The 20,403-nt window shown below is 41.1% G+C and overlaps 1 protein-coding gene across 2 annotated transcripts; it reads right to left on the bottom strand.

Annotated features, from left to right (window-relative positions):
* Positions 1 to 422: 422 nt before the first annotated feature.
* Positions 423 to 19,774, bottom strand: F3 (coagulation factor III, tissue factor). 2 transcript variants are annotated; one of them, XM_056523112.1, is made up of 7 exons: positions 19,521 to 19,774; positions 12,198 to 12,309; positions 8,946 to 9,124; positions 7,916 to 8,106; positions 6,280 to 6,430; positions 5,317 to 5,354; positions 423 to 3,702 (listed from the first exon to the last, which is right to left on the bottom strand). In XM_056523112.1, exons 1-7 carry the CDS (start codon positions 19,582 to 19,584, stop codon positions 3,673 to 3,675), a joined length of 765 nt encoding a protein of 254 aa, XP_056379087.1. In that variant the 5' UTR covers positions 19,585 to 19,774; the 3' UTR covers positions 423 to 3,672. The 2 variants fall into 2 exon arrangements, with proteins under 2 accessions (XP_056379087.1, XP_056379086.1); XM_056523111.1 differs by lacking the exon at positions 5,317 to 5,354 and having other exon boundaries at positions 19,521 to 19,771.
* Positions 19,775 to 20,403: the final 629 nt, after the last annotated feature.

The raw sequence follows: 20,403 nt of genomic DNA, 5'->3' as shown, positions 1-20,403 counted from the left end.
CTAATGGTCTATCCCAGTGTTTTCAAGCCAGGGGGCGGTTGGCTGTCCGGGCATGCTGGGAGGTTTAGTTTTGCAACAGCTGGAGGCACCCTGGTAGGGAAACACTGGTCTAACAAGAACCAATTTACCAGAAGTCATATCCAATAGACATCACTCGGGGGTTAATTAATCACAAGACTCCATTTTATTTCCCATTCACCTTTATTTAGAAAATAAATCCTATAAAAATAAGTTATTCCTTTCACAAATAACAAATAAATTTAATAATCTAATAATAAACGTATTGATAGAAATCATCTGTTATATAAATAGTCCCTTGATTGACAATGTAGAAAAATCCCCAAACAACAATATAAAGAGCCCAAATCTCTACAGAAATCCCTTTATAAAATGACAATATTCCTCTAAGTGCCTTGTCCGCAGCATATACAGGTACATGCATAGTTACTTATACACATACATACACATATATACACATACATACACACATACATAGTTACTTATACACATACATATATACACATACACACATACATACACACATACATAGTTACTTATACACATACATACACACATATATACACATACATACACATACACACATACATAGTTACTTATACACATACATACATACACATATATACACATACATACACATACACACATATATACATAGTTACTTATACACATACATACACATACATACATAGTTACTTATACACATACATACATACATAGTTACTTATACACATACATACACACATATATACACATACATACACATACACACATACATAGTTACTTATACACATACATACATACATACACATATATACACATACATACACATACACACATACATAGTTACTTATACACATACATACATAGTTACTTACACACATACATACACATATATACACATACATACACATACACACACATATATACACATACAGGTACATACATAGTTACTTATACACATACATATATACACATACATACATAGTTACTTACACACATACAGGTACATACATAGTTACTTATACACACACATACATATATACATAGTTACTTATACACATACATAGTTACTTACACACATACATACACATATATACACATACATACACATACATAGTTACTTATACACATACATACACATATATACACATACACACACATATATACACATACATACATAGTTACTTATACACATACATACATACACATACAGGCACATACATAGTTACTTCTACACATACATACACACACATATACACATATACATACATACACATACACACACACACACACATACATACACACACACACACATACAGGTACATACATAGTTACTTATACACATACACACATATATACATACACACAGGTACACACATACATACACATACATGTACATACATAGTTACTTATACACATACATACATATATACATACATATACACACACATACATACATAGTTACTTATACACATACATACACACATATATACACATACATACACATATATACACATACATACATAGTTAGTTATACACATACATACATAACTACATACACACAAACAGGTACATATATACATAGTTACTTATAGACATACATACACAGGTACATATATACATACACAGGTACATATATACATACACAGGTACATATATATACATACACAGGTACATATATATACATACACATGTACATACATAGATTATACATACAACTGTTCACACATCTCCCTAGCAGAATGTTTTCCTTACATAGTGTAGATCCATATGGTGAGAGCCGTGTACAGTAGATATCTATAGAATCTCCCGCTGTATAATATCCATACATTATATCATCCATACATTATAATATCCATACATTATATCATCCATACATTATAATATCCATACATTATATCATCCATACATTATAATATCCATACATTATCTCTCCGATTGTCTTTATCGCTGTCAGTGTTTTCCCCTTTAAGGGATTTTCCAGCTACAGATATTACAGCAAATCTGCATTAGTTACAATTGTTGCGAATCTGTGAACCCGTCAAAAATCCGCAGTAATAGTGTATCCAACCTATGTACCCAAGATAAAGAGTGTATCCAACCCATGTACCAAAGATAAAGTGTATCCAACCCATGTACCCAAGATAAAGAGTGTATCCAACCCATGTACCCAAGATAAAGAGTGTATCCAACCCATGTACCAAAGATAAAGAGTGTATCCAACCCATGTACCCAAGATAAAGAGTGTATCCAACCTATGTACCCAAGATAAAGTATCCGAGAGTGCCTGGATCCCATGAAGGGGTCATTGCTCATCCCCAGGTATGTGTCAGAGCTGAAGGTTCCGGAGACTCCTCCATATTGATGATTCCCGGAACGTCTGATGGGCGGTCGGGAAATCCAGCTGCTCGTTCTTGTGGGATTTGTTTTCCTGGAGATAAGCGTTGCCAGGAATGAGTGGTGGCTGCTTATCTCCATAGAGCTAATAAACAGTCTGTGTAACATTTCTGGTATAAGGAATGATTTAAAGGCAGTGGTCTCCAAACTGTGGACCTCCCGATTTTGCAAAACTACAACTCCCAGCATGCCCTGACCGCCAACGGCTATCCGAGTATGCTGGGAGTTGCAGTTTTTCAATATGTGGATTGGCTGTCTGAACATGCTGGGAGTTGTAGTTGTGCAATAACTGGTTTAGTGTCCTGGGATGTTGGGAGTTGTTGTTTTGCAATACTTGGATTGGCTCTCTGGGCATGCTGAGAGTTGTAGTTCTGCCATACGTGGATTGGCTGTCCGGGAATGCTGGGAGTTGTAGTTTTGCAATATCTGGATTTGCTCTCTGAGCATGCTGGGAGTTGTAGTTTTGCAATATCCAGATTAGCTGTCTGGGATTGCTCGGAGTTGTAGTTTTGCAATATCTGGATTAGCTCTGTGGGCATGCTGGGAGCTGTAGTTCTGCCATACTTGGATTGGCTGTCCGGGAATGCTGGGAGTTGTAGTTTTGCAATATCCAGATTAGCTGTCCGGGAATACTGGGAGTTGTAGTTTTGCAATAACCAGATTAGCTGACCGGGCATGCTGCGAGTTGTAGTTTTGCAACATCTGGAGGTCCACAGTTTGGAGACCACTGTTGTAAGGCAGTGAATGGAATGTTGTATAGAATACAGGACCCTTGTAGTGTTTGCTGGTTGTGCTTCCAAAGTTACATATTATTATTATAAAATATATAAAATTATTATTATAATTATTATTATAAAGCATTCGCCATTTAGCGCTAAGTCCAGTAGCGCCAACTATACATCTGACCAATGACGACCTCCATCTAGTGTCACATGACATGGGAATGCTGCAGTCAGTTTTACGTCTTCACTTGTGTCCAATCAAAGGTTGATTCAACCAAGAAATAATAAGTAGATTGAGAAGGTTTCACGGAAACCAGGATTGTAACGCGCTGCCCGGACTGCGGGGGGCGCTGTGCAGCAGGTGATGGCAGTAGTCCACGTGTGTGGTGTGTATGGCGCCCTCTCTGGAGCCCCCGTGTCTATACACCGTTCAGCGGCGCCGTCTCCTTGGGGTTATCCTCCTTCTTCTTCCTGCACAGACAGAGGGTGACGGACAGCACCACGATGAAGACGATGAGCGCCACCGCGATCCCTACGGCCACCAGGATAGTAAGATCAGATTCTGGGGGGAGAAGAGGAGGGTTAGAGGGACGGAGGCGACAATACGGGGCGTGCGGTAACCTGCAGCGCAATATGTATCTCACGTATCCGCCAGATACATATAAGGGTTATTTCCTTCTACACCAAAGCTTCACCTCATATTAGTAGAATGTTCTGTGTATAAAGAACTGGTTATAATAGAGGGAAGGAAACGTCTGGCCCTCGCACCACAGCAATACCTGGAGGAGTCAGGAAACACATTTTATGTACTGAAAGACTGCATGACTTCCTCCAGGGCATACAGCAGCTGATAAGTACTGGAAAGACTACATGACTTCCTCCAGAGCATACAGCAGCTGATAAGTACTGGAAAGACTACATGACTTCCTCCAGGACATACAGCAGCTGGTAAATACTATAAAGACTACATGACTTCCTCCAGGGCATACAGCAGCTGATAAGTACTGGAAAGACTACATGACTTCCTCCAGAGCATACAGCAGCTGATAAGTACTGGAAAGACTACATGACTCCTCCAGGACATACAGCAGCTGATAAGTACAGGAAAGACTACATGACTTCCTCCAGGACATACAGCAGCTGGTAAAAACTATAAAGACTATATGACTTCCTCCAGGACATACAGCAGCTGATAAGTACTGGAAAGACTACATGACTTCCTCCAGGGCATACAGCAGCTGATAAGTACTGGAAAGACTACATGACTTCCTCCAGGACATACAGCAGCTGATAAGTACTGGAAAGACTACATGACTTCCTCCAGGACATACAGAAGCTGATAAGTACTGGAAAGACTATATGACTTCCTCCAGGACATACAGCAGCTGATAAGTACTGGAAAGACTACATGACTTCCTCCAGGGCATACAGCAGCTGATAAGTACTGGAAAGACTACATGACTTCCTCCAGGACATACAGCAGCTGATAAGTACTGGAAAGACTACATGACTTCCTCCAGAGCATACAGCAGCTGATAAGTACTATAAAGACTACATGACTTCCTCCAGGACATACAGCAGCTGATAAGTACTGGAAAGACTACATGACTCCTCCAGGACATACAGCAGCTGATAAGTACTGGAAAGACTACATGACTCCTCCAGGACATACAGCAGCTGATAAGTACTGGAAAGACTACATGACTTCCTCCAGGACATACAGCAGCTGATAAGTACTGGAAAGACTACATGACTTCCTCCAGGATATACAGCAGCTGATAAGTACTATAAAGACTACATGACTCCTCAAGGGCATACAGCAGCTGATAAGTAGTGGAAGGTGGACCCCTTAGCTATAAAGTCTCTAAAGCATATCATGGTGGTAAAACCCATTCACGGACCCCCCATTGTCTATGCTTGTTGCCCCTGACCCCGCCCTGTCCACTTATTAGTGCAGCCATAAAAGAAGCCACAACACATCACAAGGAATGTGTTGGTAAAATATAGGAGACAGTAAAGCCAGCAGGATGTGGTGAGAACAGGGAGGAAACTATAGGGGGTCCGGGACCTATTAACCTGACTATGGTGGGAACGGACTGCGAGGAATAGAATAGCAGAAGTTATAAGACCCATCGCCCGCAATGTCTACTGAGGTCTATGAGAGGCGTCAACTTACACTGAGGAACAAAACTCCAATGGAGGGTAAAAACCCAGCTGGAAGGTAAAAGCAAATTCAGAAGTGATGGCGTTTATATGGATGAGACAAAACAGGTCATAGAAAAGGATCTAAACTAAGACCAATGGAAAGTCAAGGGACTATAGAAAAACATTGATGGCGTTTATATGGATGAGACAAAACAGGTCATAGAAAAGGATCTAAACTAAGACCAATGGAAAGTCAAGGGACTATAGAAAAACATTGATGGCGTTTATATGGATGAGACAAAACAGGTCATAGAAAAGGATCTAAACTAAGACCAATAGGTCAAGGGACTATAGAAAAACATTGATGGCGTTTATGTGGAGACAAAACAGGTCATAGACAAGGATCTAATCTAAGACCAATGGAAAGTCAAGGGTCTATAGAAAAACATTGATGGCATTTATATGGAGACAAAACAGGTCATAGACAAGGATCTAATCTAAGACCAATGGAAAGTCAAGGGACTATAGGAAAAACATTGATGGCATTTATATGGATGAGACAAAACAGGTCATAGAAAAGGATCTAATCTAAGACCAATGGAAAGTCAAGGGACTATAGGAAAAACATTGATGGCATTTATATGGATGAGACAAAACAGGTCATAGAAAAGGATCTAATCTAAGACCAATGGAAAGTCAAGGGACTATAGGAAAAACATTGATGGCATTTATATGGAGACAAAAAACGCCATCAATATATAAAAGTCCCCATGCTGGGAGTAGTAGTTTTGCAACAGCTTTAGGCTATATTTAATTTATTTATTTTCATATTTATTTATTTATTAATATAAAACATTTTTTATTTATGTACATATTTTTTTTATATATTTATTTACCTATTTATTAGTACATTAATATATATATATACTTATTCATTTAATCAATCCTCAATTGTTTTAGAACATTTTGGTAATTTTCGATGGCGGGCACCTACCTCCCCCATCGGACGGGGTACACAGTTCATCGGAGTTCTGGCTCACGCGGTTCTGCTTGCGAGATTTCACCGAGGTCTGGACGTAGAAGCAGTAACTTTCTCCTTTATCCGTATTGATGGCGATTTCGTTGGTGGAAGACGACTCCTGTTTCTGCAAAAGACAATTCACAAAAAGATCATCTCACCGCCGCTCAATAAACTTATCGGACCGTCTGTAACCTGCTGGAAAAGTATTACTTCTGAGGCTGCAAACACAAGACGGGTCATAGACAAGGCTCTAAACTAAATCCAATGGAAAGTTTAGTGACATACAGAATTATGGCTTCATAATATATAGAAGTGGTGTTTATAATATGGCGCGCCTCTCAATGCTTCTCATATCATATATAGCAGTGTTTCCCAACCAGTGTGCCTCCAGCTGTTGCAAAACCACAACTCCCAGCATGCCTGGACAGCCAAAGGCCAGTTTTTCTCAACCAGTGTGCCTCCAGCTGTTGCAAAATCACAACTCCCAGCATGCCCGGACAGCCAAAGGCCAGTGTTTCTCAACCAGTGTGCCTCCAGCTGTTGCAAAACTACAACTCCCAGCATGCCCGGACAGCCGTTGGCTGTCCGGGCATGCTGGGAATTGTACTTTTGCAACAGCTGGGGGCACCTTGATTGGGAAACACTACTATAGATGCTATGTCTATAGAAATGTAGGGAAAGCATGTGCACCATGAAATTTTTCTGGCCAAAAAAACAGCGGCCAGACACCAATAGGGCAGTGTTTCCCAACTAGGGTGCCACCACTTGCATGCTCAGCCGAGTTGAACGTGCATACATATATAGAAAGTGTTCAGCCAACATCCATCTAATACAGTGCTTCTTAACCAGTGTACCTTCAGATGTTGCAAAACTACAACTCCCAACGTCCCCAGACAGCCTTTGGCTTGCACAACTCTCTCCATTGAGACACATGCATGCTTGGCCGGATTGAACGTGCATACATATATGGAAAGTGTGCAGCCAACATCTATTTAATACACTGTTTCCCAAACAATGTGCCTCTAACTTTTGAAAAACTACAACTCCCAACGTCCCCAGACAGTTTTTGGCTTACACACCTCTCTCCATTGAGACACATGCATGCTCGGCCGAGTTGAACGTGCATACATATATGGAGATATGTTCAGCCAACATCTATCTAATACAATGTTTCCCAACCAGTGTACCACCAGCTGTTTTTAAACTACAACTCCCAGCATGCAACAGTAAAGAATGTCATGAGAGTTCAGCTCTGAAGCCATCAGAATAGTAAATGATGCCCTGGACTATGATACCTGCTGTAATCTGGGAGCAGGACAAGATGTCACATAAAGTCGGTCACATGTTTACGGACTGGACCCGATATCGGCAAAGTCAGTCAAAATTATATATACGGTATATAAAAAGTATAAAAAATATATATATATATATATAAAGTATAAAAAAAAAATATATATATATAAAGTATAAAAAATATATATATATAAAGTATAAAAAAATATATATATAAAAAGTATAAAAAAAAATATATATAAAAAGTATAAAATTATATATATATATATATATATAAAGTATAAAGTATAAAAAAATATATATATAAAGTGTTTACCTTCCCGGTGCTGGACGCCTTCCTGTAGAATAACGTATAGATGAAGTCGTTCTGGAACACGTCCCGCAGGGTCATGTAGGTGTTATTGTTGTCATACTTGTAGGGCGTCCGGGTGTCGCTGACCACGACTGTGAGGCGGCTCTGGTCATCGCTGAGCGAGAAATTCTGGATCTTCGGTTTTCCAATAATTGCTGCAAATAAAAAGCAAAATAAATAACAGGAACCAAGTAATAATATAGGATTATAAAAGAAGAAGAAGGAATTAGGAGAAATGGCGAACGTCTCCCATGACAGTCCGCTATTATATCACTGATAGGGAATCAAGCGTGAGGACGGAGCCGCTGCCAGACACCTCTGGGATTAGGAATGTTAAAAAACCAACAAAGCCATTATCTCCCCTGACGTCTCCTGTAAGGCTATGCACTAAACTATGGGGATGTACCGAATGCTGTCCGGGCATGCTGGGAGTTGTAGTTTTGCAACAGCTGGAGGAACCCTGATTGGGTAACACTGCACTATGTGGGATTCCCTGAAGGCTGTCCGGGCATGCTGGGAGTTGTAGCTTTGCAACAGCTGGAGGCACACTGGTTGGGTAACACTACACTAATGGGAGGCACTGAAGGTCGTCCGGGCATGCTGGGAGTTGTAGTTTTGCAACAGCTGGAGGCACCCTGATTGGGTAACACTGCACTAATGGGAGGCACTGAAGACTGTCCGGGCATGCTGGGAGTTGTAGCTTTGCAACAGCTGGAGGCACCATGATTGGACAACACTGCACTAATGGGATGCACTGAAGGCTGCCTGGGCATTCTGGGAGTTGTAGTTTTGCAACAGCTGGAGACACACTGGTAAGAAAACACTGCATTAAATGGTTGGCCGATCCTGACACCACTGGTAGATACGGATGACATACGACATGAAGAACAGAGCCCCCTATATGATGAAGGGCGACGCTGCCATAGTAAAGGGGGCTTCATCCTCCTCTGCCCCATGAACCCCCCAATACCAGCACATAACGGAGACCACTTACTTTGCTCATAGGGAGTGAACGTTGGGCCCTCGGCGTAAGGAAATTCCTCGACATCTGTGGATCGTATTTCGGAACTGATCCGGACCTCGTAGGTGCTGCGCACGTCCTTCATCAGGTCGGTGACATCGCACGTGGTGCTCCGGGTGTTGATGCATTTCTTAATCCAGTCGGTGAATGGACTGTAAAGACAGGAGAAACAGATCAGCATCTGGGGGGTGTCCGCCATTCATCTAGAACAGGGGGAGGGGGGAAGGAAGGCTGACAAGGAGCCGAGATCTGCAGCCGCCATGTCCCTGATCACATGACGCAGCTCTTTAAAGTCAATGTATCACCTAGATCAGTGTTTCCCAAACAATGTGCCTCCAGCTATTGCAAAACTACAACTCCCAGCATGCCCGGACAGCCAACGGCTGTCCGGGCATGCTGGGAGTTGTAGTTTTGCTTCAAGGCAAGGATGTCCAACCTGTGGTCCTCCTGCACAACTACAACTCCCAGCATGCCCGGAAAGCCATCAAAAAAAACACAAAAACGCCATAGAAAAAAAAGTGGAGCAAAAATTGCACCTTGGGAGCACAAAATGATCAGGCAGTTCTAAAAATACATTTTGTTTAAAAAAACTTTAGGTTAAGTTTCCTTTTTAGTTTATTCTAGTGTTTCTTTGACCAGAAAAAATAAAATAAAAATTGCCATTTTTGGGCTCCCAAGATGCTGTTCTTGTAGCGTTATTTCAAAAACAGTGGGTTTTAATTTTGGAGTTTTTTTTTTTTCTTTTGACTTTTTTTATTTTTATTACCCTGTGTTTTATCATAAGTCATGCGATTCTTTCATAATGTGACTCAAAGAATTCTATTACATAAATGGGGGGGGGGGGAGGGGCGACACCATAAAAAATGCCGATACTGAACCCACATGGCACTTTTTTTTTTATAGTATTTTTTTGCTCCCATAAACCTCTACGGGAGAGAAAATAAAACTAAACAAAACATCCGCAAAACATGCCGTGGTCTCAATAATGCTGATTTTGGAAAACTGCTACTGAGTAGTGTTGGGCGCGAATATTGCGCTATATATTCGCAATTACCAATATTCGCATTTTTTCCCCACTCTACACATCCCAGTGATCATCCCTCCCCGCTTCCAGCTTGTGGTCTAAACAAGGGTCCAGTACTAGTTACTGTGTCAGACCGGCGCGCGCGCGAAAATTTGCATATGCAAATATTGATCCCTCCTTTCTTTTTAGCTTGTGGGCCAATGAGAATGATCATGTTTGCTGAAGATCAGTCACGCGATATTGCACAATGCGAATTTTATGGGGAATGCGCAGACGCATTCGAATTTTATGGCGCATAGTAAAAAAAAGGCTGTGAATATGCAAATTTTGCAAATATATGAATATATAAATATTAGTCCATATATTTGTGAAATATCGCGAATTCGAATAAGGCCTATGCTGCTCAACACTACTTAATGAGCCCGAAAACACCCAATAATGGCCAAAATGAGTGAAAAAACTCCAAGTGGATTTAGCATTTCATAAATCCATCCAGCTGACATTCACCAAACAAATAAAAATAAATGCTGTGCCGCAAAAACAAAAAACAAGTTGAAACCGACCCTTAGTGCCCTATAATACAGACTATTTGGTTTTTGAGAAATATATATACACACAAAGCAGCTCATTACACAACCTTCTCAGGTAGTGTTCCCTGGTATCAGCTTGGCTCCTGTTAAGGAATATAAAAAGCTAATCGGGATTAATGCCAAGCCATACAACTCCTGTAGTCTGGCATAAAATCCCGATCAGCTTTTTATATTCTTTAACAGGAACTTAGCTGATACCAGGGAACATCACCTGAGAAGGTGATGTAATGAGCTGCTTTGCATATTCCCCTACCCAGAATGCCTGCGGAGTGCTTAATGACCTTCTGAAGCTCCGTTACATCAGGAGTGGTGGCCTCGCCCTGAGGTAAATACTCAGCCCCTATATATATATATATATATATATATTATACTATATGAAGTGTCTCTCTATAGGTTATATATATATATATATATATATATATATATATATATATATATATATACACACACACACACACACATTATACTATATGAAGAGTCTCTCTATAGGATATATATATATACACACACACACACACACACACATTATACTATATGAAGTGTCTCTATAGGTTATATATATACACATTATACTATATGAAGTGTCTCTCTATAGGTTATATATATATACATTATACTATATGAAGTGTCCCTCTATAGGTTATATATGTATATATATATATATATATATATATATATATATACACACATTATACTATATGAAGTGTCTCTCTATAGGATATATATATATATATATATATATATATATATATATATATATATATACACACACACACACACATTATACTATATGAAGTGTCTCTCTATAGGATATATATATATATACACATTATACTATATGAAGTGTCTCTCTATAGGATATATATATATATATACACATTATACTATATGAAGTGTCTCTCTATAGGTTATATATATATACATTATACTATATGAAGTGTCTCTATAGGACTCAGTGATAAATCTCAATGTGAAGTTCTTCTCATTCCTTCCTTTGTGAAGCTTCACAAGTGCGTGTGACGCGGATCACGTCTGGCGTGCAGGAACAAGCAGACGGGATATAAGGCGCGGCCCCTACGTCAATATCTCCGCTATCAGTGAACCTGACCGTACACAGAGTAATGATCCGCACCTCAACAGGGCGAAGATCCTGCAAATAACTGCAGGAACAACTATAAACACCAAGTGCAATGGAAGCTGAGAAGAACGTATATATTCCTGGGCCCCGGGGCCAAGTGTGGGGTGTCGGGGTGCAATGTTATACCCATTACACTTCCTATAGGATGCTGCACCCATAGAGAGAGGATACTGCAGAACCCTATAGGTCAGGAACCGGGAACCCTTAATTACAACCCCCATCAGAGCTGGAGAGGCCCCTATAGAGACCCATATACAGGGGTCAAATCCTGAGGGAAAAAAAAGTGCAGGAACTCACCCAAGATTTCCACAGAAGGGCTGGTTCTGCAGAACTCCTGCTAATGGGAACTGTGTTCCTGCTGTGGAAAAAGTGCAGGAACTTAGTTCCCACATGTTCCTGCAGGACTTGAGCCCTGCCCATATATATAATACATGATATACATCTATACGGCTGGTAACAGGACGGCCACTCACCTTCTCACCAGCACCGTGTACGTGTAGTTTGTGGGTTCGGGGCTCCAGTCCAAAATAGTTTTGAAGTTGATCGATGACCATTTAATGTCAGTCGCTGTAGGAAGGTCCAATACTGCAAAAGAAGAAGAAGAAGGATGGCATTTTATAGGTTAACACTGCTAACTCTGGCATTTTATAGGTTAACACTGCTAACTCTGGCATTTTATAGGTTAACACTGCTAACTCTGGCATTTTATAGGTTAACACTGCTAACTTTTATAGGGTTCCAAACTGTTGATGTTCAGATTTGGCAAAACTACAACTCCCAGCATTCCCGGACAGCCGTTGGCTGTCCGGGCATGCTGGGAATTGTAGTTTTGCAATATCTGGAGCTCTGCAGCTTGGAGACCACTGTGTATAATTCATACAACATCTGAATTTTTGAAGGTCATTTTCCCGTAACGCGCCCCTATGGGGTTGTTATGGATTTTAGATGCAGAATTTCAACAAAAGATTTCAATGTTATTTAAAATTCCGCAATACAATCCACAACAAAACTCCACCGCAAAGTCACCAAATTTAACTAAATTTTACATTTAAATAACATTTTTTTTACCTCTGTATTGAGGATTGTAAAAAAAATTAAAAAAATTACAATCATGCTGCATAAAAAAAAAAAAACAACAAAAAAATAAAAAACAACAAAACACACTAAAAATAACAAAGTGGTTGGAAAAATCGTAAACTTGAGACTGAGCTCCTATTTTCTTCTCTATGTAGGGAGGGGGAGGCTAAGCTCCTTTTGCCTTCTTTATGTACAGAGAGAGGGAGGCTGAGCTCCTATTGTCTTCTCTATCTACAGGGAGTGAGAGGCTGAGCTACTAGTGTCTTCTCTATCTTTAGGGAGGGGGAGGCTGAGCTCCTATTGTTTTCTCTATCTACAGGGAGGGCAAGGCTGAGCTCCTATTTTCTCTATCTACATGGAGGGGGGGAGGATGAGCTCCTATTGTCTTCTCTGTCTACAGGGAGTAGGATGCTGAGCTCATATTGTCCTCTCTATCTACAGGAAGTGGGTGGCTGATATCCTATTGTCCTCTCTATAGGGAGGGGGAGGCTGAGCTCCTAATGTCTTCTCTATCTACAGGGAGGGGGAAGCTTAGCTCCTATTGTCTTCTCTATCTACAGGGAGGGGAGGCTGAGCTCCTATTATCTTTTCTATATACAGGGATTCTGATACTAGTGACCCACAAGGAAATATGGCGGCTGGTATCAGCTCCGGTGGCGTTTTCGTGGCGCGGTCAGCAGCCCGTAGACATAATATTCATTTCCTATAATACATTATTTGTTTCAGTTGGAAAAGTTGCAACAATTTGTTACAATATATTTAGATTTATTTCCAGAATGACGCTCAGTTTGTAGTTATTGTAACTTTCTAGCAGTGATCTCCAGGCTGTGCCTCTCCAGCTGGTGCAAAACTACAACTCCCAGCATGCCCGGACAGAAGTCATTCCGGAGTAAAGTAAGTGCTGCGGCTCTTCACCCTTCACAGGCTCCTGAGGTCAAAGTTCAGATTCCAACAAGTCAATTGAAAGGAGAACGATTGATCATGAAGGTAGAAAACACCGTGTGGGGGAGGGGAGGGGGGGGGGGGATGTAGAAACTGATGAACACTTACGAAAAACACTTACAGAATATTCTTATTTTGCGCATTGACTTGTGCTGAAATTGTGAACTCATTTTAGGTCATTTGCACTAAATTTGTTATGTTTCTTGCAGTGCGCTTCCATGGGGCGCGTGAACCAGTTGGGGCGCTGAATTTATCACAAATGTGGCGAGCGGCTGGAGCGGGAAGGTGTGTGAGGCTTTTCACCCTTTTTTTGCACTATCCACATTTTTTAAAGGGGTAGTCCAGTGCTGAAAAACGTCCTAAGGATAGGGGAGGAGTTTGAGATCGCGGAGGTCCGACCGCTGGGGCCCCCCGCGATCTCCTGTATGAGGCTCCAGCAGCCCACGGGAAGGGGGCGTGTTGACCACCGCACGAACCGGCAGCTGACACGCCCCCTCAATACAACTCTATGGCAGAGCCGGAGCGCTACCTTCGCCAATCTCCGGCTCTGCCATAGCGATGTATTGAGGGGGCGTGTCATCCGGCGCTTTGTGCGGTGGTCGACACCCGCTATCTGGCTAGCGAGCCGGGGCCCCGTACAGGAGATCGCGGGGGCCCCCTGCGATCTCCTGTATGAAGCTCCAGCAGCCCACGGGAAGGGGGCGTGTTGACCACCGCACGAACCGGCAGCTGACACGCCCCCTTAATACAACTCTATGGCAGAGTCGAGCGCTACCTTCACCAATCTCCGGCTCTGCCATAGCGATGTATTGAGGGGGCGTGTCATCCGGCGCTTCGTGTGGTGGTCGTCACCCGCTATCTGGCTAGCGAGCCGGGGCCCCGTACAGGAGATCGCGGGGGCCCCCAGCGGTCACACCCCCTGCGATCTCAAACTTATCCCCTATCCTTATGATAGGGGATACGTTTTTCAGCACTGGACTACCCCTTTAAGCCTCGTGCGAAACATAATAAAAGTAAAAACTAGCGAAGCCGGTTTTCACACTGCGCAAAAATCTTCTCCAAGTAACAAATTCCTCCCTAAGGCCTTGTTCACACAGCGGAAAATTTACGGAATGTCTGGCCGGAAAGATATTCCACATATCTGCATGTTCAGCCGGCGCTAGGACTGCGCAGAAATACAACGTCTCCATAGACGGCAATGCATTTAATCAAAATCAATGGGACTCTGCGCTGTGTGAACGTGGCCTTAAAGTCACAACATTCCTGCAGGACGGGAGCTTCTGAGGATCTTATATTTTCGGATAAATCCTGCACGGAGCCATCAGATGGCGGCACGTCTGCAGCACGGGACTGCGCAGGTGACTAGAAAGGGGGCTTGAGACCCTTTTTTTTTTTTTGTTCAGCCCCTGCCCCCCATGTGCACGCCTCTGCAGCCATGTGTCAGTGTAATGTCTAATATCTCAGGTTAGGCGACCATATGGCGGTATAATTCCTGGGGTCACTGTCATCCTGAATCCATGTTATGTCCCGGCTCTTCTCTTCCTCTTGTAAATGTAAAACATAAGGAGCCAATTACTGGTCCCAATAAAACAAAAAAGACCAACCCCCCCCCCTGAGAATGTGGCCCCCGACTTCAAAGAGGAGCGGACATGACTGGAGCCCATGTGCTTGTAATACAAGGACCCGATCTCCACATTACATTATAGGGGCCGTGTGACCCCCTGATTGTATCCGCCTGAGGTCGTACTCCTAATAATATACAGGGCTGAAGAATGTGAGAACATACAGTGCCATGTAATATAGGGGGAGGGGGGAAGTGAAGCTGGTGAGGAGCCGAGATCTGCAGCCGCCATGTCACATGACTCAGCTCTGTAGGTTCATTTCTATCAGCATTACAAAAACTACAACTCCCAGCATGCCCGGACAGCGAGCTGTAGTTTTGCAACAGCTGGAGGCACCCTGGTTGGGAAACACTGACCAATGTTATTTTTTGTACTGAATAGCGCCAGATACTGAAACGTGTTCTTTTTTTGTAAACTGTTTCTATTTGCTGGTTGTGAATGTGATTTCCTTTTCATTTATTTGTTGTTGTTGTTGTACATTTTTAACAGCATTTAGGGATATGCTTTACAGCCAGCCCCATGGATGTAGACACAATGAACATCTCCCTATTCTTTGTATGGGGCCTGTGAGCTGCTCTGTGTAGGGGGGGGTCGTTCTTCAAAGGAGGGGGAGGCTGAGCTTCTATTGTCTTTTCTATCTACAAGTAGGGGGAGGTTGAGATCCAATTGTCTTCTCTATCTACAGGGGAGGGGGAAGCTGAGCTCCTATTGTCGTCTCTATGTTCAGGGAGGCAGAGTCTGAACTCCTATGGTCTTCCCTATCTACAGGGAGGGGGAGGTTGAGGTTGAGCTCCTTGTTTTCTCTATTTACAGGGGAGGGGAGGCTGAGCTCCTATTGTCTACTCTAGTAAGTCTCAGTTCAGTTTTAGCCCTAGTGGTTAAAATGAAAAGTGCAAGATTTCAGGATTATTTTATAATATAAATAGTAAAATTGAAAAAAAAAAAAAAAAAAAAAAATACGGTAGGTACCAGATATATGTGATAAACAGTATAGGTAATAATATGATGGGATAAGTGTACATATTATATAAGTAATTATATATATAAAATAAAAAAATTATATATATATTATACTGAACAGGTGTTATGTGATAAGTGTATATGATAAAGGTAACATATGGTCACATGTCCTTATGTAGTCAAACAACCTGTAATATCCTTATAATCTAAATCAGTAATCTCCAACCTGCACAGGCTGTCAGGGCATGCTGGGAGTTGTAGTTCCACAACAGCTGAATATTATCGATCTCTGATCTGTAGTAAAATACTGTGAACATTATAAGATCAATAATATCATTGATATCTGACGCTGATCACATGAATATTATACGATCAATAATAGAATTGATATCTGACGCTGATCACATGAATATTATACGATCAATAATATAATTGATATCTGACGCTTATCACATGAATATTATACGATCAATATAAATGATATCTGACGCTGATCACATGAATATTATAAGATCAATAATATAATTGATATCTGACGCTGATCACATGAATATTATAAGATCAATAATAGAATTGATATCTGACGCTGATCACATGAATATTATAAGATCAATAATAGAATTGATATCTGACGCTGATCACATGACTATTATAAGATCAATAATATAAATGATATCTGACGCTGATCACATGAATATTATACGATCAATAATAGAATTGATATCTGACGCTGATCACATGAATATTATACAATCAATAATATAATTGATATCTGACGCTTATCACATGAATATTATACGATCAATAATATAAATGATATCTGACGCTGATCACATGAATATTATAAGATCAATAATATAATTGATATCTGACGCTGATCACATGAATATTATAAGATCAATAATAGAATTGATATCTGACGCTGATCACATGACTATTATAAGATCAATAATATAAATGATATCTGACGCTGATCACATGAATATTATACGATCAATAATAGAATTGATATCTGACGCTGATCACATGAATATTATACGATCAATAATAGAATTGATATCTGACGCTGATCACATGAATATTATAAGATCAATAATATAATTGATATCTGACACTGATCACATGACTATTATAAGATCAATAATAGAATTGATATCTGACGCTGATCACATGAATATTATAAGATCAATAATATAATTGATATCTGACACTGATCACATGACTATTATAAGATCAATAATAGAATTGATATCTGACGCTGATCGCTCCTATAATCTCCGATTCTTTGATGATGATCTATGAGCTGTAGTGATCAGACACTGGACGATCCTCTCCTCACATTGTCCCTCATTTACTATTCTAAACCCGACTTGTTTTGTCGGTTTTTTTGGCGCATCTTTGTCTGCGTCATGTAGTAGACATCGTGCGCCAGTCTGCGACACGATGCGACATTTTTTCCCGACGGACCTGATGTGGATTCTCTCAAACCCGAAAAAGGGGCGTAACCCGACATTTCTGAGCCTTCCCACGTATTTATAAAGGTTTCCAACCCAAATTTGTTGAATTGTTGTGGATTTTTTCCCCCGACAACTCAGAGGAGTTGGAAACCAAAACCAACAAAACCCACGTGCGACAAACAGGACGCGACATAATAATAAATACCAGGGAAAAAAGCAGCATAGACTTACAACCCGATTATCTAAGTAAATGAGGGACAATGTATCAGATTTATATTATTTCATTGTTTTCAATATTTTGAATGAATTGATACAATTTTTCTTCTGAATATTAGAAGTAACGACCCCGGATCGTCTGTGATCTCTGTTCGGTCGGGTTCGCACCACGTTCTTGCAGTACAGTTCCCGTGTACGTTATCAATTTGAAAACCGTACGGAACCGTATTGAAAACCGTATGTATTGAAAACGATATACCAGACGATGCATCAGGTTGCGTCCGATTTGCATGTTATACGGTTTTGTCAGTTTTTTTCCTGTACCCAAAACCGCAGCCTACCACAGTTTCTGGTCCAGATCAACTTATTGAAACTTATACTTTAAAAAATTTTTTTTTTAAAACATGGGAGTCAATGGGAACCGTGCAGACCTGTATGTGTGTACGGTTCCATCCGGTTTTCACCATCCGGTTTTTGACTTTGCACAGTTTTTTTTTCTTAGAATTTCAATCAAACAAGTGAAACTTTATTCATAATGGCATGAAAAGTTAAAAGTATACGTTTTTTTCTTAAAAAAACAGAAGCAACCGGACATCATTTTTCAAACCGTATCCGGCTTTAAATTTGTCCATACGTTTTGATACAGTTTAGTCAGGTTTTGAGGAATCAGTTTTTTATCAAAAACCTGATTCAGGAAACTGTACTGCAAAAACGTGGTGTGAACCCGGCCTTATTATTACTGCGGCCGATACTAAACATTTACAATAAATTGTAAGCAGAAATATCTAGATACTTTATACATAAGATTCTAGATCCTTTATACATAAGATTCTAGATCCTTTATACATAAGATTCTAGATCCTTTATACATAAGATTCTAGATCCTTTATACATAAGATTCTAGATCCTTCATACATAAGATTCTAGATCCTTTATACATAAGATTCTAGATCCTTTATACATAAGATTCTAGATCCTTTATACATAAGATTCTAGATCCTTCATACATAAGATTCTAGATCCTTTATACATAAGATTCTAGATCCTTTATACATAAGATTCTAGATCCTTTATACATAAGATTCTAGATCCTTTATACATAAGATTCTAGATCCTTTATACATAAGATTCTAGATCCTTTATACATAAGATTCTAGATCATTTAGGCTAAGTTTCCACTTGTTTTTTATTTTAATTTTTCTGGCAGTTTTTGAGCCAAAGCCAGAAGTGTATTCAAAAGGAACAGGACAAATAAAGGAAGGACTCCACTTCTCCTCCCTTATGGATCCACTTCTTGGCTCAAAAACTGCAGAAAAAAAAACAAGTGGAAACTTCGCCTTAAAGATAAGATTCTAGAGTCTCATGGAGTCATATGGGGCGACACAGTTGGGGGGGGGGGTGACACAGTTGGGGGGGTGACACAGTTGGGGTCAGTTGGGGGGGGGTGACACAGTTGGGGGGGTGACACAGTTGGGGTCAGTTGGGGGGGTGACACAGTTGGGGGGGGGGGGGGGGCTCTTACCTTGTGCACAGCTCCTCCTCCAGCAGAACATGGTGACCATCAGCACAATATACAGGCAGCGCATGATGTGATATAATCCGGGGAAGAGATTATTACTGGATTCCTGTAATCCTGGGATCAGACGATTATAGTGCAGAATAATAGATCCCCAACTGCTCGGGCTCTCCTAGTGAGTGCTGTATGGAGGGTGCTCCTCTGTAGAGTGCTGTATGGAGGGTGCTCCTCTGTAGGGTGCTGTATGGAGGGTGCTCTGTTGTGCTGTATGTAGGTTGCTCTGATGTGCTGTATGGAGGGTGCTCCTCTGTAGGGTGCTGTATGGAGGGTGCTCTGATGTGCTGTATGGAGGGTGCTCTGTTGTGCTGTATGTAGGTTGCTCTGATGTGCTGTAATGTAGGTTGCTCTGATGTGCTGTATGTAGGGTGCTCTGATGTGCTGTATGGAGGGTGCTCTGATGTGCTGTATGGAGGGTGCTCTGTGTGTTCGCTGTGTGACTTTCTGCTGTCCCGCCGCCTCCTTTATAGTCACCTCCTGCCTAGAGCCGGGTGTATAGGTGAGGAGGAGGAGGAGGAGGAACAGGAGGAGGGATCCTGATTCACTGTGCCGCTCCTGCTGCAGTTACCGCCCAGCACCACTAGAGGCCGCTCTCCCTCCGCTCTGATTTGTTACAAATTACTGAGGTTTAGAAACAAATGTAACAAGAAGTCACAGAAATCACAACAATTTAGGGGAAACAAGAAAAAGAATCCTGGAGCCAAATCATTAGGTTTCTGTGTATTTATCTACAGTCATGGCCGTAATTGTTGGCACCCCTGAAAATGTTCAAGAAAATGAAGTAATCCTCACAGGAAAGGATTGCAGTAACACAGGTTTTGCTATACACATG

Source organism: Hyla sarda, chromosome 6 (genome assembly GCF_029499605.1).
Source record: "Hyla sarda isolate aHylSar1 chromosome 6, aHylSar1.hap1, whole genome shotgun sequence".
Classification (NCBI taxonomy): Eukaryota; Metazoa; Chordata; class Amphibia; order Anura; family Hylidae; genus Hyla; species Hyla sarda.
Note: the sequence above shows the minus strand (reverse complement) of the source record. Positions and strands in the feature narration are given on the sequence as shown.

Bases quoted from the DNA above. Each gene is read 5' to 3' on its own strand.
- F3 (XM_056523111.1), bottom strand. From the start codon at position 19,584: ATGCGCTGCCTGTATATTGTGCTGATGGTCACCATGTTCTGCTGGAGG. The intron at 9,125-12,197 runs GTGAGTGGCCGT...CTGTCTTTACAG, and splicing joins TACACGGTGCTGGTGAGAAG to TCCATTCACCGACTGGATTA. The intron at 8,107-8,945 runs GTAAGTGGTCTC...TTTTATTTGCAG, and splicing joins GTTCACTCCCTATGAGCAAA to CAATTATTGGAAAACCGAAG.